This window comes from Cheilinus undulatus, linkage group 4, assembly GCF_018320785.1.
Source record: "Cheilinus undulatus linkage group 4, ASM1832078v1, whole genome shotgun sequence".
NCBI lineage: Eukaryota > Metazoa > Chordata > Actinopteri > Labriformes > Labridae > Cheilinus > Cheilinus undulatus.
In genome coordinates this window covers 29,194,854-29,218,962 of record NC_054868.1, presented here as the reverse complement: position 1 = coordinate 29,218,962, position 24,109 = coordinate 29,194,854, and the positions used below count along the sequence as shown (strand labels likewise).

Sequence of the window (24,109 nt, the reverse complement as noted above, 5' to 3'; positions counted from 1 at the left end):
AAACTCTTCTTACTTCAGTTTGTGTCTCATGGTGTGTGCCACTGATGCTCACTGTACTGTCCATTCAGCTCTTAGCAGTGCTAAGCACCGTCTTCCTAAGGTGCCTTCATGTCTTTTGGCTCTGCTGGTTTCTGTCTTGTGGTGTGGATGTATTTCCCTTATACTGCTGACCCATCCACAGTCTGACCTGCCTCTCTTCTAGAGTATGCTGGGAGAAAATAACTAGCTTTGTAATCAGAAAAAAAGTGGAAGACATGATTACTTGTTTTCATCAGTGAAATGCTGGTTATTCTGTGGCTTCATCTTTGCCTCTTTAATATTTTTGTGTTTTTGGCTGCTGGTCGGACAGGACTAATGATGTGAAAACACCAATTTGGGACCATTTTTTTCAGACTTAAAAAGTATCACAGATGCATGAAAACTGTATCCTTCAAGTCTACACTGGATGTCTTTTTTTTTTTTTTTTTTTTTTTGCTTTGTTTCACAAACTGTTCTTTCTCCGTTGCTGCTGCTGCTGTTTGAAATTTGTCAGTCAAAAAATTGAAGTTTGAATTAACAAGCAAGCTGTTGTTTTTGCCTTATGCCTCCAGTAGTTAAAGAACAGGGGATTAAAGCATTTATAACAATCCTATGAATGACCTGGATTATGCAAACGTCCTGCTTGTCTTCTGCTCTGCTCGACTCTTGTGCATGCCAGTTTTTCATTTATTACTTCATGTACCCTCACCCCAGGGGTAATATTAGTTGTATATCCTCAGTAAGGGGCTAGGGCCAGGGTCAGGCTTTGGTCAATAATTAATTGAAATCCCTTCGTTTACTCCAGCTTACTCTGGCTTTGGTGAAAATGGTCAAAGTTTGCACTTTGTAAAAGTCGAAGGTGGAGAAATCAGTGAAAAAATCAGATGCGTTGGACTCGGTGAAATGACTTCAACAGTGTGGAATCCTGTTCCGCAATTTTAATATTTCTTAACAAAAATCATTAAAATACTAATATACAGGCAAAGAAAGAAATTAAAGCAGTCAAATCAAAGTTTTCTAAAGTCAAGGCACAGCTTTATGAAACAAAGACAGCATGGTGTTTTTGTTGAGGCCTGTTGTGCAGTTTTTGGATGACTTTTAGGCAGATAAGATGATAAAAATTGGATGATGTAATCCAGACTGGGCTGCATTTGCAAATACTAGTGGTTATGTTCCTGCAAAAATGACTTTAAAGAAAGCTTCCAAAAATATTTTTGCATGGTTTTGACTTTTGGTCAACCACCATCGACTAAAAAGATTGTTGAAGGATTTTTTTTGCAAGTTTGGTCCCTTATCAGATTCCCTCTCTCAGTGTGTCATTTTTGTAACCAGATCTAAAATCAGATCAGCCATGTTTGTCAGAAGAATCATGATGGTAACGTCAAAGAAGCAACTGTGATTTAAGATGTTCTTGTGACAATTTCCAGTTGTCTTTCCAAAAATCTTCTAAGAGGATATACCGGGCTTTTGACGCTTATAATTGAACAAAATTGAAACATTATTTCACAGATTTTTTTTGTGCTGCTTTTTATTTGTTGCACGTCTTGACAGGAACCGTATTTGTCTTCCAGAATTACTGCCTTGTCAGCCTTTATTTGGTCCATGTCATTTGAATAAGTTTATCTTTGTTTCATTCCATTACCTGTAACTTAATTAAATTTCTTCTCAGTCTTGAGCGAGGAGAAACCATCATATTTCTCCACCTCTCCCTCCCTCACTCACTCATCCTTGACCTTCTGTCTCTCCCCCTCGTAGGACATGGCGGAGTGAACCAGCTTGGAGGTGTGTTTGTAAACGGCAGGCCCCTCCCAGATGTTGTGCGACAGCGAATAGTAGAACTTGCCCACCAAGGGGTTCGGCCCTGCGACATCTCACGGCAGCTGCGAGTCAGCCACGGATGTGTCAGCAAGATACTGGGCAGGTAAACGGCATAAAAACTCCTTTAAGGTGCAGTAGTAAAAAGGTCAGAGACATTATGAAATCAGGGTTACTGAATTGGTTCAGTTTGCAAGCCATACTTGTTTTTTCTTAGATCACATTTTTAGGCCAAATCTGGCTTACTTTTGGATTTAATTTTTACACCGTTTTAGTGTTGGCTAAGCATCTGACAAGTCAGAGTATTGTCCATCTTGACATTTTTTTCTTTCCCGTCAGCACAAACTAGCAAATTTTTTGCCTTTGTATCCCATGTTTCTCTCACTTCCTTCTCTATTTTCTGCCTTTTTAAACCTTTTTTTTTTCTATATCATGTATTTCTTGTCTAACCTCTCTCAATATTTCTGTCTTTGCTCACCTTTCATTTCTCTCTCTGGCTTTTCAAAGCTAAAATTCAAGAGTAAATCCTTGCTCGTTCCGTCCCCCCGAGAAGAAAAGGGCACAAAAGGGAAAAGATTCATCACTTTTTGGAATTAGCATCAAAATGAAAGTGGCACCATATTTCTGTACCCCTAAAAAAAAGAGAAAAAAAGCGAGACAGAGGGGAGATGGAGAATGGAAGAAAGACAAGAACAAGGAACACAATCAGGCAAACGGCATGTTAAAGAAGAAGAAGAGCGCGGGGAGAAAGAATGAGAGACAGAGAGAGACCATTTGAGGGGACGGAGGGGAAGGATTAACCACAGCGACCCTCAGCTATATCAAAAAATGTGTTGCTCATTGTTCTCCCTTTGCCTCCCTCTCTCTCCTTCTGTCTTTCTCTCTCTACCTCTCTCTCCCCCCTGTCCTGGCCGTTCAACTCACTCAAGCGTTACGGTGTGTGGGGGGGGGGAGAAGAGGGGATCGAGGGATGGAAGGAGGGAGGGAGGGTTTGTTTTATCCTCTCCTCTCCGTCTCTGTGGTGCCAGCAGAACAAAAACACCAACTCTACCACTCTGCGTATGTTTGTGTGTATTGGCTCATCGTTGCGTGGATATCAATAACCACGCTCGTTTATTCACCAATGATTCAGCTGTGAATAATTTAAATAGTTTTCCATTTGGAAATAGATTGTTTTTCCTTTAGCTGTGTTTAGACTCCAGCTGTGAAAAGCCCAAAAACAGCACACACAAACTCACACTAACACACAAAGAGAAAGACAAGGAAATGCACATTTTACAGGAGCACACATCTTCACGGAAGGGATTACTCTACCGTACAGCGGTGGAGAGAGAGAGAGAGAGAGAGAGAGAGAGAGAGACAAACAGAGAGAGAGAGAGAGAGAGAGAGAGGGAGCAGCAGGTTTAAGACTGACTGACAGCTTGCATCCACACACAGCATCCCCCCTTTTCTGCAAGCTGTGGAGCACATTTGCTGTCCTCCCACCCCCTGCACGCCCCACTATGCCCCTTCTGCATGCAAATACATTCATGAAATAGCCATGGTGGACATGAAATGCCTGAATCTCAGTGTGCATGTGTGTATTTAGAGTGTGTGTGGATCAGTGCCACCCTCTTCTTACCTCTGTGTCACAATGCGAAGGAGAAACAACAGCCAGCACCACAGTCAGGCATCAGATTCAGTCAATAAGTTGACAGTGTGATGTGCGGTCTATTCCAACGACTTCACCATTTTGTGTAAGAAATATTGGCCTTCTGATGGTAAATTTTCACTTTCAGAAAAGCTTTGTTTGCTATTAGATTTTCTCCAAATATGGTATTATCATGTGCCGTTGCAGTGTATGTAGGTGTGCCCAGTCTGTTTAGAACTGCTCCAGTTTAAAACATAGGCTATAAAACTTGGGCGTATTGTCTCAGGAATGTCACACACTGGTTTCTGAAGAAGTGGTGCCTATTGGAATGCCATCTCCACCTTACTTTACATCAGTCTGACAGTAGACGAAGGGCTGGAGTCAAGGCAGGCCCAAAGCCTCCTGGAAAAAAGCTACAACATACCCACCTGTCGGTGAGCTTAGCCGCATCCCCATTTGTCCATGACTCCTAGTCTTGATGCTTTTAAAATGCATTAGTTACAAAAAAAAAAGTCCCACGTACAGATTATTTTATGGATGCAAATAAAGTTATTGAGACCAAAATGAAATTTAAGTCAAGGTCTTAGCACAGGGAGTTCGTTTTTTCATCCATATTTGCCAGTTTTTTGTTTGTTTGTTTTTTTCCTGGGGATTGACTGTTCAAAGTAGTGGCTGCAGCTCCCTTCTCTCTCTCTCTCTTGCATTGAAACCTCACTTTAAACATGCCATGGATATCAACTATTTAACATCATGGATGAAGGCTACAACTGGTTCTCACAGCCCTGTTACAAAGAGGCCGAACTGAAAAGATCTACCTTTCAAACTTGGCGCATCGTGGTGATACACAAGCTCATGCATATAACCTAAATATATGAAGGTCTCTGTCAGGATGGATATCTCCATTGTCTTCTCTGAAAGAGAAGACACTGGGTGAAAGAGCAACTGAATCATCTTCACTGCCTTTTTTTTGCAGTATGTGGCCATTTTACTCTGTTCTGCAAATTTTCACAATGAATAGAAAAATAAAAGCACTGGACTCTGTGCGCAAGATTTGAATGCCCAAATTTTTTTAATCAGTACACAGATAAAAAAAAAACGCATCCGAATATAATGGATTTAGTATGCTTAGTCCTTGAGGCTGTAACACGGCTGTTTCTTCTGTAAAAATTAACAATATAGAATGAGAACTAATGTGGATTCCTGAGCTTTTGCAGCTAGCTTCAAGTGGAAACTTTGGAAAACTAAAGTTTTTAGCATTTCCACATTGACATCACTTCTCCAACAATGTATGGGTTGCAGCTTAGTTTTTTATTATTATTATTATTAATATTTTTTACCAAAGTTTGAGGTTGACTTAACTGACTTAAAGCTCCAGCGCTCCTTTTAGACAAATGTATACCTGATATCTCTTTGTTTTGTAAGTGGTGTTTTTTAATTAAACATCTCTCCTTTGATAAATGTTTAACCCCTGTGGCATTTTCAGACGTTAAAATAACTACTAAGACATAAGGGATGCATGGATGCATCAGTTTAACATTGGTATCAGCAAATATCCACCATTAGCAAATAATGTGGGCATGAAGCAATGTCAGTGGCAGTTGTTCATCTGTTGTGTTGTATCAATTTAGTGCTGGCATTTAGCACACCTAAAATCTGCTTCAGAGATTTATTACTGGGCAGAAGATGTGACCAGCTGGTCATACACTTATTTGTACACTTTCATGGTCAAAGATGAGAGAAACTGTTGGCATTGTTGGAATGTTGCACCAAAAGAAGTGATGAAAAAAAAAAACATCAGCATTATTATCGCTCATCAGCTAAACTGTACTTTAAAACATTGGTGTCAGCGTCAACCCTGATGTTTACTCTTGGTGCATCCCTTACAGATGTTGACAGTCTCTATGCAAATAATTGCTTTTGTAGGTCATAGAAAGGCAAGAGTAAGAAGTTTGAACTGTTTCAAAACCAGCTGAAAATATCTCACAGGATTTTTTACCCAAAAAAAGCTCCATGGAGAATAGCACTTAAAAAGAAACACAGTTATCAAAACTAATACAAATACAAAATTTAGATTATTTCTAACGTATGCTGAAGTTGTCTTCATGATGCTAAATTATCACATACGTTTTCATACAGGATGAATTTTAAAGATTTCTTTTTGGGTTTTTGTGCCTTTATTTGACAGATAGGACAATAGCTGGGAGAGGAGCAGTTTAAACCCAAGTGTCCTACATTGAGGAAAACAGCCTCAGTATAGGGCACACAGACAGACACCACTAGGCAACAGCTGCCCATGTTTTTACATTTGTTTTAAGTCAGTCCAAATTATTTTTTGTTGTAACTTCTGTTTTCTATGTCAATGTGATTTTTTTTTTTTTTTTTTTTTTTTGCAGACAGTTAATTAGAGCAACTCGTTACATTCCCAGTATAATGTTTAACAGAAGCTTATGCAAGGGTTTAGCAGGCAGTCTTAGACAAATTGAGTAGTGATGAGTAAAGTATTTATTTTGTGATTTTTGATGAAAAAGAGAAGTAAAGGGAGTTTTAAGATATACTTTAACTCTAAAGAAATTACTCTTAATCCAGGAAAAGGTTAAGAAATGTGAAATGATTTGGGCTGTGGATTTTTACTAAACCATCTCCTCAGAACAGACAGAAGGGAGGGACAGCAGAACATTGACAGATCACATTTACATGTTTAATTTTTATGGGCAAATACAGTGTATTTCAGAACAGACTGAAACAAATCATATACCAGTCCTCAATGTAATGACAGAATGGCAGAAGACAGGCGGCTCATCTTATCCAGATCAGGTGTGAATGGAGGAGAGGGGAGTGGACGGGCCAGTGGGGAGGTTAAGTTGCTGTGTGAAGGTCATTCCTGCACTGGAGCGCCAGGAGGGAAAAGATTTGAGATTGGGTGGACCATGACACAGGATGGGTGAACTGAATAGTCAGCTGTACATCATGTGCTACTCTTCTTTTTTAGTCCCCTTTCAAGCTGCTGGCTTTACTTTAATAGGACAATGGATCGATATAGAAACAACAAGGCAGGGTATGTTTTTGATTTTTCTTGCCATTAATGATTACTCAAATTATCAACCTTTAAAAACCTTGTCTGCTAGTGTAGAGCCTGCAACACATCTACTAAATATAAGCATAGACCAGATGATGCCACATACCTTGAAACCAGGTAAACTTCTGATGTAAATATTTTGATGTAGGTGGGAAATAACTGCACAATTACAAGCAAACAATTAAAAGAGAGAATATTGGAAAGGATCTAATCTCAAGTCCTATTGCAGTCTTAGCCCATTACAGCTTGACTACTGGCTGGTCCAAAGTCCGTGTGTCCAAGCTCTAACTAAAAGCTTAATGAAATAATTAAATCAAAGCCTATTCTTAAAGATAAAAAGGGTGTTTTTTTCCCCTGGATCAAAGCTGAGATGATTTCACAGGGTGGCAGCCTGACAGTTAAAGACATAGACTCTCCAAAAGTAGCATGGGAGGCAGAGCAAAGTACCTGAAGCAGCCCTGGGTTGGGGAACAGTGTTCTAGAGGGGTAAGAGGCCGCCATGTGCTCTTTAGAATACAAGGATACCTGACCACTGAGGACCTCAGAGGGTAAAATGTGGATTTCACCATCTGTTATAGATTTTTTTTAAGGGAGCCAGTGCAGAAAAGTTTTTTACTGATAATGAGTAATTACATAAAATAGCTAATGATTAAAAATGCACAGATATGTTTCCCTCTCTTTTATTTTAACATATGATCTGCATGATTTATTTTCATATTTTGCAATTTTTTGTGGTGTCAGCATTTTTGATTCACATTTGGATCTTAAAAATATCAAAGTACTCATAATGGAACTATAAATAAGAGACTGAATACAAAGTAACATTACTGATACATTTATATTAAAACTACCAACCTACCAGACATACTGTAACTATTGGCTTGCCTCCTTATAACCAACACAAGCGTCTGTTTTCTTTGATCGACAGGTACTATGAAACGGGCAGCATTCGCCCCGGGGTAATCGGGGGATCCAAACCAAAGGTTGCTACTCCCAAAGTGGTCGACAAGATCGCAGATTACAAACGCCAAAACCCCACCATGTTTGCCTGGGAGATCCGGGACAGGCTCCTCGCTGAGAGAGTGTGTGACAACGACAGTGTCCCCAGTGTCAGCTCCATCAACAGGTACCACAGTCTGTGTAATCTGTGTGCGTGTTTCAGTGCCCACTTAGGTAGGTCGAACACAGAGCAATATAATACTGTGTGTTTGTGTGCTGTGGTGAAAAAAGAGAGAGAGAGAGAGAGAATGGTAAAGAGGCCCCAGTCTCCATATGTATGAAGTGGCTGCAGCTCAGTGGTTCAACACGATGGTACAATGACAACCCTTTCCCCTGAGCATAGAGCCAGAGAGAGGGAGGGATAGTGAAATAAGAGAGAGAAAGAGAGAGCAAAGGAGGCAGACAAAAGGGAGGGAAGGTGTGTGAGAGTACGGGAAGAAACAGACACAAAAGGAAAAGGAAAGAAAGGAAGAGGAAAGGAAATGAGAGGACAGGGGAGGAGAGGAAAAAGGGGAGGAAAGGGAAAGAAAGAGGAAGAAAAGGCTTGCATGAGCAGCCAAGCAGGAAGTGTGAGGCCCCTCTGCCATGTCAGCCTGCCTCAGCCACTTCACACACACATTCACACACACACAGTTTTGCTCCCACGATGGTCATGTTCTCTCTGTCACTCACAATCCTCTCACGCACACACAAACGACCTGCTTCACACACACTAATATCTCCTCTCGCCTCCTGCAGGATCATTCGGACAAAGGTTCAGCAGCAGCCGGGCCAAACAGGCTCAGCATCGGCTCACAACTTAGGTAGGTCGCTGCTTTAAAAATCCTGTTTCCAACTGTCAAAGCACTTTTACAGGAGAGACGATTTTGTGCAAGTCTCTCAGGAGCAAATCCAGCACGAAACGTATCGATATTCTGGAGCATGACTTACAGTGGAAAGACAAGGTGGGAAATTTTGTGTGCCACAGAGCTTTTCTTTGAAAGTCCTAAAGTTCATATTTAATCCTAAACTGCTTTAAAAGAACATTTTCAAACAGTGGGTGTTTATGGATAGTGTAAACAGAATAAAATGAGAAGGATTTCATGTAATAAGCAACCAGTCAGACTAAAACTTGGGACACTTTAGGACACATTGTAATTGGAAGATCTGTGCATCAATGGATGCATCATACACTATTTCTCACCTAGCTAACAATTTAGCAATAAAAGCACGGGTGTTATCCATGTAGTCAGGATGACTTAAATCAAAAAACCTGGATTATCATGAGTGGAAAGTGGACCACTGATATGAAAGCCCAATTTTAATTTGTGACAGCCGATGACCTTTGCATCACCAAGCCACATAGTTTTGAGAGCTTTTGCATTTATGCATTCTTAGATTAGTTCAAAATCCATCAACAATCTCACTCCTGAACTTCTTTCCACATGCAGTATGTTTAAAGGCAGCACAGTGAAAGTAACAAGAAGCATGGAGAATGGAAACTTCAGCTAAAATGTCACACATCTACACTTGGACAATCTGCTTCCTCCGCCAAGGGCTATAAACAATAGAACAAGTTCACAACTGGAAAAAGTTGATCACAGATCTAACATTTTTAACAACAAGGTTTGAGTGCTAGCTGAAAGAGAACAAGAGCAGTACTCATCTAAGATGGTTTTATTTGACATTTGAATGTGAATTTCAGGGATGCACCATATTATCATCCTGATATCAGTGTCGGCAGGTATAAGCTTACAAGGCAATTATTGGTATCCGCAGGTATCAAAATGTCTGCAGATATTCAAAGCTGATATTTTGGCTGTACATTTTTGCCATTTGTACTAATAGATTTGTAAAGTTATAGGCTGGACCAACAGACCTATGCCAGTTGAGGTCTTTTCTTTGTTCATTCTTAATCCTTAAACTTCAAAGTGTGTTTTAAGTACTCAAGATTACTCTTTGTTCATCCCTTTACATTTAACTGTGTTCAGAGGACTGAAGTTTTAGGTCTGAAATGCATATTTCAATATCATTGTCGGTATCGGGTTGAATTAATCTGTAAATATCATCATAGCAGTTATCAGTAAAAATCCACTATCGTGCATTTCTTATAAATTAGTTTATAGACTCTGTGTTTTTTATGTTGTGGTAAATGGCAAAGCAAGGCAATGTTGTTTATGGAACACCATTCATTCATACAAACAGTATGTCAAAGTGCTTTACAGAGCCAAGATAAGGTATTTAAAACACTGAGGGCGTCCAAAACATGACACAGTGGAAAAACAAGGCATCAAAATAAAAAACACATCATAACACAACATCAGAAATTGTTAAAATAATTTGTTAAAAATGTTAGATAATTATTTCTATTCATCAAATCATCAAAATTTATTAAGATAGCAAAAGGGGGTCATTTGCGTAGTCTAATACAGTATAAGATCAATAAAATGAATATAAATAGAATTAAGAGTTTTAAAAAAAGAAGAATAGAGGAGGTTTAACTGATGAGAATACAGCTGACAACCTCAGATTCTCTGATAGTTTGTACCCTGCTTGGTTCTGGTTCTGGGAACATGAGTAAACCTGTCCTAGATGACCTAAGAGGCTTGATGCCTCATAAGGATTAAAATGAAATTGGAAAGGCATTCTTGGCCAAGTCCATTTAGGGCTTTAAGTACTAAAAGCAGGAGTTAAAAACCGATTCTTTGACTCACAGGAAGCCAGAGTAGAGATCTGAGGACCTGTGAAATGCACTGATGAGGAATCTGGCTTATCTGATGGATATATGAATGTTACTATAGCTTCACATGCATACATTGTTGTTTGGCTTCATGTTATTGAGTGTGGTTCATTTTATGCTCACTGTTTACTCAAAGGCCTGACTAGGGAGACATTTGGACATTAGTAATAGCTATAAACTCTCTACAGCAGATGCTGTTTCATGTTCTATCTTGTAACTATGTTAAATTGCGTTGTTAAAGTAAAATTAAATGTAAATGATGCTGTCATCGAAGCAGGGCATGGATCATAAATATTTTTCTAACTGTACCAGTTCTTCTAAATTGTTGTTTGTTGCCGATTCCTGAATGAGTTTATGTTTAAAAGAAAAGAAAAATCATAACCATGCTGAGGCAATAACGGCCCTTTAATATACAGTTTTCTTTATAAAAGTATTTTGTATGAAAGTAACTTTCACTAGTGTAGTCTTAGGCTTTATTCTCTTATTATTTCAGTGTTTTGCCTTTGCTGCTGTTACTAAAACAGCAGTTTAACTGCCTTTTTTAAAAATCATTTTTAGTAAAGATCTATTTATCTGTGTTTTGTAAAGCAAATAACAAGTTAAATGCATGGATGTCAGAGTTAATAAGGAAAACAAGGCAGTCTTTTGTCAGGTTGAATTTATTATTTATTATGAAGTGATTTGTGCACAGTTATGAAAAGCAGAGGTACTCCAGATTAATCAGAATCAGAAAATTATCAGGATTCCTATCACATGTACCAGTCATGTTATTAGAAAGTAACTAAATTTACTAAATTTAAATATTTAAGAACATTATAAATTTTCATCCTTCAGATTAACAGTGTTTGTTTGTTCATGTGTAGTTTTTAATCATGTTACAAACTGAAGCAATAGAAATATAACAACTGTGACTGAAACATTATTTCCTTTCCTTCGATGAATATCTCAGAGTACAAATAAATATGAGAGCCTATCTCTCTTCCTCGCTCTGCCCTGCAGTGGATTGTGTCTCGGTGTCTCTCATATCTTCATAATCGCACATTGTCTATTAATCTAAATTAATTTCACACACACTGCGCCCTGACTCCTGCCTTTTACACACATTTAGCACGCACACACACGCTTACACACTGCGCATGCATACACACGTCGATGTACGGAGTCGCACACACTAACAGCACGCTGACAGATTACACAGATAAATGGGTCCCACTCCCAGGCGTAAAATTGAACATTTGGATTTGCAGAATAAAAGCGTTACGTTGTGATAAAAAAAAAGAGTGAAAAGAAAGAGAAAGGAAAATCAGATAATTGAAGTGCTAAATCAAGTGATGGGAAAAGGAGGGATCTGCATTCATTACAGTCGCTCTGTCGTTAGAGAACCAGGGACGGCTAGGAGGGACCTTCATCGCCTGCTTTATCTTTTCTCTTTTTTGTTTTTTTTATTCCCTTTGCGGTCTCGTCTTTCTGTGTTTGGGGGTCTGCTGGGAGAGAGGATTAGGATGTCTGTCTCCACACCTTTCTGTCCCTCCTGGGATACCGTACTGTCACTCAACCCTCACGTCCGCTTACAGGGGGCACAGATAAGGGACCAAGGAATGAGTGACTGTATGTTTCCGTGTTTGTGTGTATGTGTCGGGAGGTTGAAAAATCTGTGTGTTTGTGTGTGTGTCACTGAAGCGGTGACAAGTATGTTGCTGTGTCGCCCAGTGAGGAACTTGTCTCCTCCAGGGGGAAGATTAGAGGGAGAGACATGAGGAGCAAAACACAGACAGGCTTGTGTCCTTTGTGCTCTTTTTTTTTACAAGCTTTGATTTGGTGTGTGTGGCTGAGGAAAGTTTCACAAGATTTAAGTGCATCTTTGTTGGGTATAAGGAGAGAGAAGTGAGATTTACTACCATGGTTGTGAAGGTAATATAAGTAGTTGCATCGAGACGTTGGAAGAACAGATGGAAAAATAAGAGCCTGGATTTGAAGAAAAGATAGGGGCCAAAATGGCAAACATGGATTTGACTAAAGCTTATAAATGAGATCGAGAATAAGAAAGAAGCTTTTAAAAAACATCTGTTTGAGTGTCTTTCATGCTTTTATTCGAGTGGACAGTGGATTGAGTGGGAAATTGAGGAAAGAGTGGGCAATGACAAGTGAAGGGAAAATTCCTGAGAGTTTGAGCTTGGCCCGGGCGCCCCGCTTCGAGGACTCCAATCTGTGTTTACAGGGAACGCAACCAAACCACAAAGTCATGCTAATCCCAATGCTCCAGCTTGATTTTAGCAGAGTTTTTACTTGTATATTTACCTCCGCCAACGAGGTTATATGATCGGGAGGGTTTGTTTATTTGTTAGTTTGTTAACAACATAACTCAAACAGTTATGGATGGATTTTCATGAAATTTTCAGAAAATGTCAGAAATGGCATAAGGAAGAACTGACTCAATTTTGGGAGTGATCCAGATCACTGTCTGGATCCAGGAATTTTTTAAAGGATTCTGTACTATTGGGAGATAGGGCTATTGGCGGAGGACTGCACTCTCCGAGTGCTTTTCTAGTTAAATTTTTATCTTTCAAACTAACAAAAATGCTGAAGGAATATGGCTCATGGATCTTGGTCATCACCGTTTTAGAGTATTTTAGAGGTTTATAAATCTGTCTCTATCAACGAATGCTGATGCATAAGATTGACTGGACTTGAAGAATCATGCTGCACTCCAAACAGTTTTGGTGACTTATTTTGACTTTACATGGGATTTCTGACTGCTCATTTTACCCCATTTATTCCACATGGTTTTATTTATCACAATTTATTTCAGGATTTCTGTAGTAACTGTGAATATTTGTACCTTCTTAGAGCATTTTAAAATTTCATTATTACATTTTTAAAACGGTTTTTGTGTGATTCTGGATCTTTCCACAGCCTTAAACTGAGGGAAAATGACTTCAAGTTTGGAAACAGACCTGCTTTTTTCGTTAGATTGTAGATTTTAACATGTACTTAACCATGAAAAAGGAACTTGTTATGTACTGAAAAGGAAATAAGGGAACAGTAAAAAAGTAAATGTTCGATAACACAAGGTACAGATGGCTTTTCACTTGACTTCTCACAGCAGAAATTTTCATATGTGCCAAGAACGATAACTTTATTTTTAAGCTAATATCTGCCGATATTGTGCATCCCTTTAATACTGTTATACAACTACTCTTGTAGACACTTTAGAGCAGTGGTTCTCAGCTGCACAAATCCTGGGACCCACCAATCTCTTTATGACAATCATGACCAAAGTTTTCCAAAATTTTAAACAATGCATGTTCTGTAAAGGAATGGTAAATGGACTTGAGCTCTGTACGCTTTTCTAATCATCTGACCACACAAAGCCACAGGTCACACCTACCCATTTATACCTTTTCATGCTATTTACAGTCATGGACGAAAGAATTGGCACCCCTGGAATTTTTCCAGAAAATACACCATTTCACCCAGAAATTGTTGCAGTTACAAATGTTTTTGGTTTACATGTGTTTATTTCCTTTATGTGCATTAGAGCAACAGAAAAAATCTGGGCCGGACAAAATTGTTGGCACCCTTTTAAAACTGTGGGTAAATCATTTTTTTTTCCAAGCATGTGATGCTCATTAAAACTCACCTGTGGCAGTAACAGGTGCTGGCAATATAGAAATCACACCTGAAGCCAGTTAGAATGTTTAAAAGTTGACCCAACCTTTGTGTTGTGTGCCTGTGTGTGTCACACTAAGCATGGAGGAGAGAAAGAAGAGCTGAGAATTATCTGAGGACTTAATAAGCAAAATTGTGGAAAAATATGAACAATCTCAAGGCTACAAGACCATCTTCAGAGATCTTGAAATCCCTTTTTCCACTATGTTTACTATAAACAAGAAGTTTATAACCCATGGAACTGTGGCTAATCTCCCTGGACGTGGATGGAAGAGAAAATGGACAAAAGAATGCAACGCAGGATAGTTGGAATGGTGGATAAACATCCTCAGCCAACTTCCACACAAATTCAGGCTGTCCTGCAGACTCAGGGTGCAAAAGTGTCAGTTCAGACCATATGTTGTCATCTGAATGAGATGAAGCGCTATGGCAGGAGAACGAGGAGAACCCAACTGCTGATAAAGAGACATAAAAAAGCCAGACTGGAGTTTGCAAAAAGTAAGAACAAGTAAGCCTCAATCCTTCTGGGAGAACATTTTGTGGACAGACGAGCCTAAGGTAGAGCTTTTTGGAAAAGCACGTCATTCTACTGTTTACAGAAAACCTACAAAGAAAAGAACACAGTATCTACAGTCAAACATGGTGGAGGTTCAAAGATGTTTTGGGGTTATTTTGCTGCCTCTGGCACTGGTTGCCTTGACTGTGTGCAAGGAATCATGAAATCTGGAGACTATCAAAAAATTATGGTCTGCAATGTAGGGCCTAGTGTCAGAAAGCGTCAGAGGTCATGGGTGTTCCAGCAGGACAATGACCCCAAACATACCTCAAAAAGCACCAAGAAATGGTTGGAGACAAAGCGCTGGAGAGTTCTGAAGTGGCCAGCAACGAGTCCGGATCTAAATCCCATTGAACACCTATGGAGAGATCTTAAAACTGCTGTTGCAAGAAGCACCCTTCAAATCTGAGAGACCTGGAGCAGTTTGCAAAAGAAGAGTGGTCCAAAAATCCAGTTGAGAGGTGTAAGAAGCTTGTTGATGGTTGTAGGAAGAGATTAGTTTCAGTTACTTTTTCCCAAGGATGTGCAACCAAATATTAAGTTGAAGGTGCCAATAATTTTGTCCAAACAATCTTTGAGTTTTGTGTAAAATTATGTCAATTTTGTCCTTTTTCTTTGGTTTTCTTGTGTTGCTCCAATGCAGATAAAGGAAATAAACATGTGTATACCAAAATATTTGTATTTGCTACAATTTCTGGGAGAAATGGTGTATTTTCTGGAAAAATTCCAGGGGTACCAATACTTTTGTCCTTGACTGTAAGTGTCTTGTCAAAGGACACATCAACATGTGTTTGCAGGAGCTTGGGATTGAACCCACAATCCCCAGCACTGACTCTACCAACTGAGCCACAGACGCAGGGAAAACAATGCAGTTTGCCTCTTGGATGGAACAAAATGTATGACTGAAAAATGAGATGAGACAAAACTAACACCTATTTCTTGTCCATTTTGGCCAGTTTGCCAGAGATTTTGAGGAATTACATCAGTGTAACGGAAATGCAGCTCTGTTGTTGAAAGAAAATGAGAAAAATCTGATGAAATATTGAGAAAACATTTACATTTACCTATTATTGCAAAACACAGTTGAATAAAATGAAGGAAGCATGTCCACTAACAACTTCAGGAACACATCAAGTTTTTGCTACTTTCTTTTCTCCCAGAAATAAATTCAGGACCTGATGAAAACAGCTCTGGTACCCACTTTTGGGTCCTGACCCACCAGTTGAGGGCCGCTGCTTTAGAAAATACAGTGCTATTGAGCTCTTGTGAAGTTGTCGTTTGCCTCCAGAGCATTACAACAATGATAAGCCAAGAATGTATTTCCTGACATGAACTCATTGAAATCCTCTTAATCAGGCTGCACCAGACTGATAAGTCTTACATTCAACCCTAACCCTTATTAAACTAATTCTTGTAACTGATTAAAGGAGCAGGATCTTGCCAATACTTAGTTTGATTCAGATAAAACTATATATAAAGACAGAGGGCTCAATGAAATTTCAGAGACTCTGAGTGTAATCTTATCTTCTCAAAGAGCGTGAAGATGTCAAAATAAGTAGCTTGAGTCCTTCCCAAGGGTCACTCACAAATGATAAATTGTCGTGCTGCCTGTGGTCTCTCTGCAGCGACTTCTGTAGCTGTCACGCAAGTGTCAGCAGTGACCAGCGACTCAGCAGGCTCATCGTACTCCATCAGTGGCATTCTGGGTATCAGCTCAGCTGCTGATGTGGGCAAGAGGAAGAGGGACGATGGTGAGTACAAATATATGTCAGTGCATGTGACAAGAGTGTTTGTTTAACCTCTTCAGAGTTATTTTTTTTACCTTTTGAAGGCATTTCTATGTACATTTTACAAAAACAAAACATACATAAACACATTTTATGATGACGGACAGCCTTAGGAACATCTCCTTCACCCCAGATGGAAAGATCTCAGCTCAGGAGGATCGATGACAGGTGTGTGTGTTTGAGTGCAATGTGGGAGTTGTAAAGCAAACATCTTCATTGAGAAAGCTGTATTTGTTTACTATCAGAGCTTCACTGGAGAGCTACCTGAGAAGGCAGTTTATGCATGCACTATTGATCACACACACTGTCATACTGGATCAATGCAGCATGCATGTTAATAGAGGTTTACGCACATTTGGGGGTTCTCACTTACTGAACTGTAGTTATACCTTTGTGTTTGTGGGTGTGTGATGTGAGTACATGTGTGCATGTCAATGAGTGTGTGTGTGGCGGTGTCAGCAGCATTAAAAAGCCATCACACAGACAGACTCCTGCGGTAAATGAGACAGGACCAGATGTCGGAGCGAGGGGGGGTGACAGAACGCCACTGGGGGCTAGTTCTCTCTCTCTCTCTCTCTCTGTAACACACAAACATACACTCACACACACACGGATACAGTATGGGGTCTTTTTCCCCTATGTTGATAAATTTCCTAAACATTCTAGCAGGTACAGGAATGAATCCCAGGTGATCTTTTAGTGCCTGAAACTTGAGAAACTTGATAACCATTTTTCACCCTCCACAATCCGTTTATGATATGTATGCGTAAAGCCATTTTTAAGTCGACCAGAGTGATAATACAGTAAAATGTCATCAATACAGTAATGGTATAGCATAGTTGTAAGTAGGAAGCAAGATAGAAGCAAAGAAGGACAAGGATTTGGGGAAAATACACAGCTAAGACGGGACAAAACTACACACTTAAAATGATCTAGGCCAAGACTAAGAATCTTAGATAATTAGAAGAGTCTTTAAATCTCCTATGGGGAGTTTTAAGCTTGCTATAAAATGGCCTGAAATTGATATTGATACTTCTATATGAGCGACAAAAGCAACAAAAAAAAATCCATCATCAAAAAGAATGATTATTTCTACATTGGCATTTGTAATATCTTAAATCCTTGAAGGGGAGAGATTAGCAAAGGTCTTAATGTAAGTGATATATTTGACTAAAGAGAGTAGGATTAGTTTTATTGTTGAAAATCATGACCAGGACAAGATAAGCAGATACAAGATTTGCTTTGTCTACAGGGGGCGCCATATTGACACAAACTGAAATTTCCTCACAGGAGCTTTAACGATGGATTAATCTCATTAAGGTGTTCCTTTTGCTCTGGGTTCCTGCAGATCCTTGAAAATTCTTAAATAGTCTTAATTTGCACATTTGAATTTTAAGTCCTTAAAAAGTCCGGTGTTTCCTTTTACCAGTGAGAGGTTGTAATTTTTCGAAAGCACTTTGACTAATACAATTTAAACATCATCCTCCACAAATTATTGCATAAATAATGTCAGGGACTCAGGGAATTTTGTGTTGGATGCTTAAAATTCCTGGGGGAGGACCCCTAGCCCCCTCTCTGATAGCATCTGACTCACAGTGACAACATACACTCTGTACTTTCATAAACACCAGTCCACTTTTCTAACATCTAGGCTACCGGATTTCCCACTTAAAGGTCCATACCGCCCACCCTTATTTGAACAGGGTTTTCCCAATTAGTTTTAGTCTGCTTTTTAATAGTTTAATTGTCTAGAATCAGCTTAGAACACCCGCTACAATGTTATGATAAATATCAGTATACAGGATTTTGATGGAACAGAGGCATTAAATGTGACAGTAATGATCAAATTTGGGCATTTATTGCCAAATAGTTTTATTTTCCTTAAGCCGTTTAACATTTCCTTCCTGTTCATTAAATCAGACAGTTCAACTCTGGTCTGGTGTACCGAGATATCTCATTGGCCATTCAGTTTTGATCATTTACTTTGCAGAAAAGTGGTATTCATTTTTCCCATTGTTCATTCTGTCAGTTGCACTCACATGCCAGTATGTATCAGGGGTCTACGTTTCTTATTCAGCCATACTTCATTGAGAAAAAAAATAAACAATATGAGTAACGTTTAATTACCCAGATATATCCCCCGCTATTATGTGTTCTCTGATGTCGGTGTGAAAGACTGTGGGATTGAATCTGCAGCTGAAATAGAAGCTCTGTAATCTAATTAGCAGCATTATTGTTCACTTTGTTCTTTATGTGCATGACATCCTACGCCATGTGATACATGTGTGGTTTGTCTGTTGCTTCTTGCTAAAACTCAGCTGCATGTTTCTTAGTTCATATCAGAAATATTGTATCGCTTCACGTTTCACTGAAGCACCCAGGAAGCGTTGTGTCTCCGCTTTTTATCTGCAGTGTTTCCGTGGTGGAGGTCTGCGCGGTCGGCTCTGTGGTCTAATTAACAGCATTGCTAATCACAGCTTTTATTAGAGCAGCCCCCGCTGGATAATGACACACACACACAGCGAGGGGCGACAGGGGGAACAGCATGCATTGACATGGACAGACAAACACATATACACACAATGCACAGTAATGCAAGCTTCTTACAAACACACTCACACCAGTTTGAACACACACGCACCGAGGGAAGAAGACATGAATATACGTACATTTGTACAACAATACTGCCTTCTCTGGTTGTTTTTGTGCTTTTATCTATCTCCAACAACAGATGAACATTTAGGAACAAGACAAGGACAGTAAACTTCTGCATCTTTGTGACTTTTCTGTTCATGGCACATTAAACAAGATTTAATCATTTAAATAAGGAAACTTTTAAAACTTTATTTAACCTTTATTCAACATGGGAAAAAAGGAGATTAAAAAATTATATTTCAAGAGTATCCTGTATAAACAGGCAGAAGCACATGTAACAGAGTTTCATGCAGCCAGAAAAACAAATGTAAAACCCAAGAACGCATTGAAAGACAAGAAATAAGTAGAAACAGCATGTATTTGTCCAGACCAGCTAAAATTAGGAATATATCAGTAAGACATCTAAAGCCAGATGTGTCCGTCTCCAAGTCATTTAGCATCCTCTTAAAAGCATCCAGCAAGACCAGCTCATTCACTCTCAGGTCTTTTTGTAATACATTCCAAGTGAATTACAGCACTTTTTTCAATGTTTTTCTGACCTTTGAAATGGACAGTAAGAAAACATCTTAAGACTAAAAGTTTTAAGTTTCTGTGCCATCTGATCTACATCAGTCAGAAGACCGCTGTCATGGAGGAAGTAGACTGAAAATAGCCTTGCAAATAAGAACATGCAAAATAATGCAACAACCGGTAAAAGGGAGGCCGTTGTTTTTTAAGTGCACCTAAATCACCCCATGTCTTGATTATATCGCAGTGTGGATTTTCAAACAAATTGACTGTTGTAATTAAGCCCCCAGCCTGCTGTCAGTCCATTGATTAGAAAACAATCCCCAAATTTGAGCTGATTCTTCACATCTTCTCTAGGAGATTAGTACAAGTGCAAAGACATATTTTAAATATGGCTGAATCACATCCAATTTTTCTGACATCTTTTATCCTTGCATATAACATAGTCATTTTATTTTTGGTTACCTTGCACATTTAAACAGAGCAGAGTTGTTGAAATTTTAGTGCCACAACAATTGAGTTGTCTGTGATGAGTCTAAATTTCAGCTGTTAGATGGAGAATAACAAACTTTGCTGGTTGATACATACCAGCCTTTGTCAAAATTTATTTTTACAGGATTTAAAGATTTTTTATGTGAATTTTCTAAGATAATTAGTTATCCTGGCATAAATTATTGTATTTTTCTTTTTGCCTTTTTCCTGCAATCACAACACTGATTTTGGTGTCAGCGAATGCAAATGCTTACATCGGTACAGACTATAGCAGATGAGGACTAGTAGCTCCATGTCTGCCTCTCATCCATCCAGAATAGGGCAGCTGTGTGCATCATCCCATCGAAGATTTCCCATTAATTGTATGTAACAGTTGTTGAATAGGCCTCTTGTCCCATAACAACTCATTGTGTGTTTAATTTGGCAGTCATAAGGATGTAGGATATCATTTTTTATTCATGCATTTTGACTGAGGAGAGATTATTCAAAATTTCAAAGGGTGGGGTGCACAGATAGCCTAGTGGTCTACAGCCTTCAAATCTGGCCTATGGCCCTTTGCCACATGTCTCTCCTGTTTTCAGCTTTATCCACTGTCCTCCTCTATCTAATAAAGGCATGAAAAGCCCCAAAATAAATTTTTTTAAAAAATCAGGGGGTGCCTTGGTTAAAGATATTATGAAATGCTGATCTGTCTTGTATCTCCATCATTCATGGGTTTAAATTTTTCAATAAATCAGTGCTATTGGTCAGCCTTTAAGTCTGTCAGTAGGCTTACACACTTTAAACCAATTAAAGTAAAAGACTGTGACTAAACACTGTCACTAGATACACTTCAGTATAGGGATGAGTATCGAAAGATACCAACACATCCAATACCTACCAGACCGAATTATAATACAGGTATCAATACTTCATTTTGATACTCTGCCACCCCAAACAAAAGGCTGAAAATACGTATGGGTTGCGTGTGATTGATTTGTTAAGTTACACTGGTTTTCTTTTCTTATCCCACGTTTGACCATGTTCATATAAAGATATTTCTGCAAATCATTTATGATACCCAGGCAGCTTTTATTCTCCTGCTGACTTTTAACACTCTTTTTTCCCCTCAAAAGTATGGATTCTGGCACCGTTTAAAAAGTACCGATTTAGCACCGGTATCAGAAAATAACCCAAACGATACCCAACCCTACTTTAATAAGCTGAAACTCCATGTCTGTTCTTGCAGGTCCAAAACCTTGTAACTACATTTTAGCTCGTTTTGGGTAGAGTATTAATAATTAAATGGCATATGCTGATATCTATGTAGAAATGAAATGGCAAATTTGACAAGGCTTTAGCTTCAGCTTTATTGTCCCCCAAGGGAAATTTGCTTTTCTGCCAGATAAAACCAATAAACACGGAACACACAATCACACAAACTGAAATACATTAAAGGACAACTGAAGGGAAAAGCATCCTTTAAAGATTTCTGTTGTAATAGTAAAGTACATCATACTTTATAAGTGTAAGCAAGTAGGTAAGTTATCTTTGCCCACGGCATACCTAAGATCAATCCATAATCTCAGGGCACCATGTCCATATCCATGCAAAATAGCTGCTATTATGCTCAATAAAGTACATTCTGTTGTTGTGTTGTCATCGCTATAACATATGGTTGGATTGGCACACCTAGATTTGCCTCAAGGCACACCAGTGTGCCATGATGCCACACCATTTGAGATCCACTGCACTAGGTCGTTTTTTTTAGTTTTGTGCTCGCCATTGATTATTTTAAAAAATCATAATTATTTGTCATTAGGCTTCAACAGGAGCTATTTAGTATACTTGGAGGTGTTTTGTCATAGTGATATTACAGAATTTCTTAGAAGATCTTATAAAATTACATCATGTCAGGAGAACCATCATATTATCATGTATGCAGAAAACGTTGCTGCTCCTGCTCATAAGCATAGAAATGGCAGCTGTGCAAGTAATGGGAACACAGGAAGGCGGGATCATGCTAACGTGTTTTGTGCGAGTGTATATGTGTGTGCGTCAGCAGCAGGAGTGTGTGTCGGCGTAAAGCCCTTTGGTGACCTGTGCCCCCTGCCAAAGAGAGGGGAAGTGGGGGGTGACTGGGGGGCAGAGTGTCGATGAATGAGAGTGAATGGGAGAACTTGACTTGTGGGGCCAAAAGGGGACTATTGTATCTTAACCTATTCTCCTACACACACACTGTGTGGGTGTGGGTGTTATATGTGTGTGCGTGGATCCTACATTGAAAAGAAGTTCAGGAAAGGTGGGTTAAGGTAGCATATGTTTCTGTCTTTCAAAGCAAAAACTTAGTACTATGAAACAAAAAGTAGTTTTTGGGAGAGAAAAGCAAAGAAGAAATTTGTGGGATCTACCCAGTATGCCGAGCTGACCCCTCACCCCGTTGTGCATCCACTGTGACACGCAGCAGCTTAGCAGATAAAAGACGCTGCAAGCGAGCAAAAGATGGAGCACGGAGGAGAAGAGGGAGGAGAGCTCCGCCCTTCACCCTGAGTCTCTCTCTGTGCTTCCTGCCTCCTGAAAACTTTGATCTCTGGAGTTTACATGACTCACAAACACACACAGGCCGGGGCGGTGAGGTCAGACTGACGACCCTTGTCCCTGTCAGTATGATAATCTATGTCAAGTGCAAAAAGATGCGCACTGGTGGTGTCTTACTGCCTGCAGACAGACAGACCTCCACACATCCAAGCATGCAGTCACACATACACACAAACAGGTGCCAACTCATTGGATTTGGATTGGATTTAATAATTCAACTGTTCCTGGGCTTTTTTGAATAAATGGCAAGTGAGGCTGAGTCTGAGGGAGATGGTGATGGAGAGAGAGAGAAGGCGGAAGAGAGAGGAAAAAGGCAGAAAGGAGTGAACAATAAGGGCTCATTGTTTGTTTTGTTCTGCTCTGAAAAAGAGGGAAGAGAAGCGCTTCCCTTCTGAGACTGACTCACAGAGATAGAGGCAGCTGTGAGCATGTGTGTTAGTGTGAGTGTGTATCCAACAGTGAATAGGATTTAACCCGTCACGGCAATGAGTTTCTTTACCCATCCATGGATACAATGAGCCCAGCCGGATATCAAGCTACCCACCCACACTCACACAGACATAACACACACCTACACACACTGATACAGATAAATGGACAATATTGATTATCATAAATAAAAGCTTTGTTCTTACTGCTCCATTACAGGGAGGTTCTGTTGTCTCCTTCGTTCTCTGTCTGTCTCTGCTCCTTTGTGGTTCCTCCATGGTGACAGGTTGGGTCAGTCTTTCAGTGTGTGTTTGTGTGTGTAGGTGTGTACGAAGGAGAAAGCAAAAAAGCAATAAGCTGGCTGAAATGGTGCCATCAGAGCTACATGATTGATCAATTGAATTCCATCATGGGGACTGGCCGGTGGGATTAAATGGGTCGCCGTGGGTTACCAGGCTAAAGCATCATACCGGCTTTATCTCCCCCCTGATTGGTCTGTCACCAGAGACCTGGACCATACACTCAGTCTGCTCCCAGCATCTGTATATGAGCGTGTGTGAGCGACTATAGCAGAGAGAGATTAGGATCAAGCAGGGTGTTTGTGAGAGAGGGAGAAAGAGGTTTTGTGTACTGAAAAAGGTAAAGCGAGGTTTTTTGAGTTTTTAGCTCTGTGTGAGAGTGAGAGGCAGAGATACTTTCTCAAGATTAATGGTCTATGTGAAGTCTTTGAAATGAACTTCAAATCACGCCTTGTGCCTGTTCCACCTTCAGATCAAACGTTTTTACTCAGAAATTTCACTGAAGACATTAGTAATCAAGCTGGGAGTGTATCATCAGCAGGTTTGTGTTGTGTTATAAACAAAATGAATGGGCACAAATTTCCACAGAAACATTGAAACCTTGTGGAAAGCCTTCCAAGAGGTGGAAGCTGTTGCAGCTGCAAAAAAGGGGCTAACATCATATTAAAGTACGTGTATTTGAATACAGTGTTATTGAAGCCCCTGTTGGTGTAATGGTCCAATGGTCAGTTGGCCAAATACTTTTGTCCATATAGTCTAGCTCCATGAGGCCATTTGATGGACTACTGCCTTTGGAGAACCTGCCAAACTGTGAGGGAACCTGAGTTCTTCTAAGTGCTTCTTTTCTTTCTGTCTTTTTTATGCTTCTGGGCAGAAAATGT

At 39.6% G+C, this 24,109-nt stretch overlaps 1 protein-coding gene across 5 annotated transcripts in view; it reads left to right on the top strand.

The window, feature by feature from the left end:
- Positions 1-24,109, top strand: part of pax5 (paired box 5) — a 75,765-nt gene that overhangs the window by 12,947 nt on the left and 38,709 nt on the right. For 4 of the 5 annotated variants that reach the window (XM_041785794.1, XM_041785791.1, XM_041785795.1 and 1 more), the window contains exons 2-5: positions 1,774-1,939; positions 7,468-7,665; positions 8,277-8,341; positions 16,108-16,233. In XM_041785794.1, coding sequence (XP_041641728.1) covers positions 1,774-1,939; positions 7,468-7,665; positions 8,277-8,341; positions 16,108-16,233 — 555 coding nt within the window. The remainder of the gene's footprint in view (positions 1-1,773; positions 1,940-7,467; positions 7,666-8,276; positions 8,342-16,107; positions 16,234-24,109) is intronic. The other variant, XM_041785793.1, reaches the window with a different exon arrangement.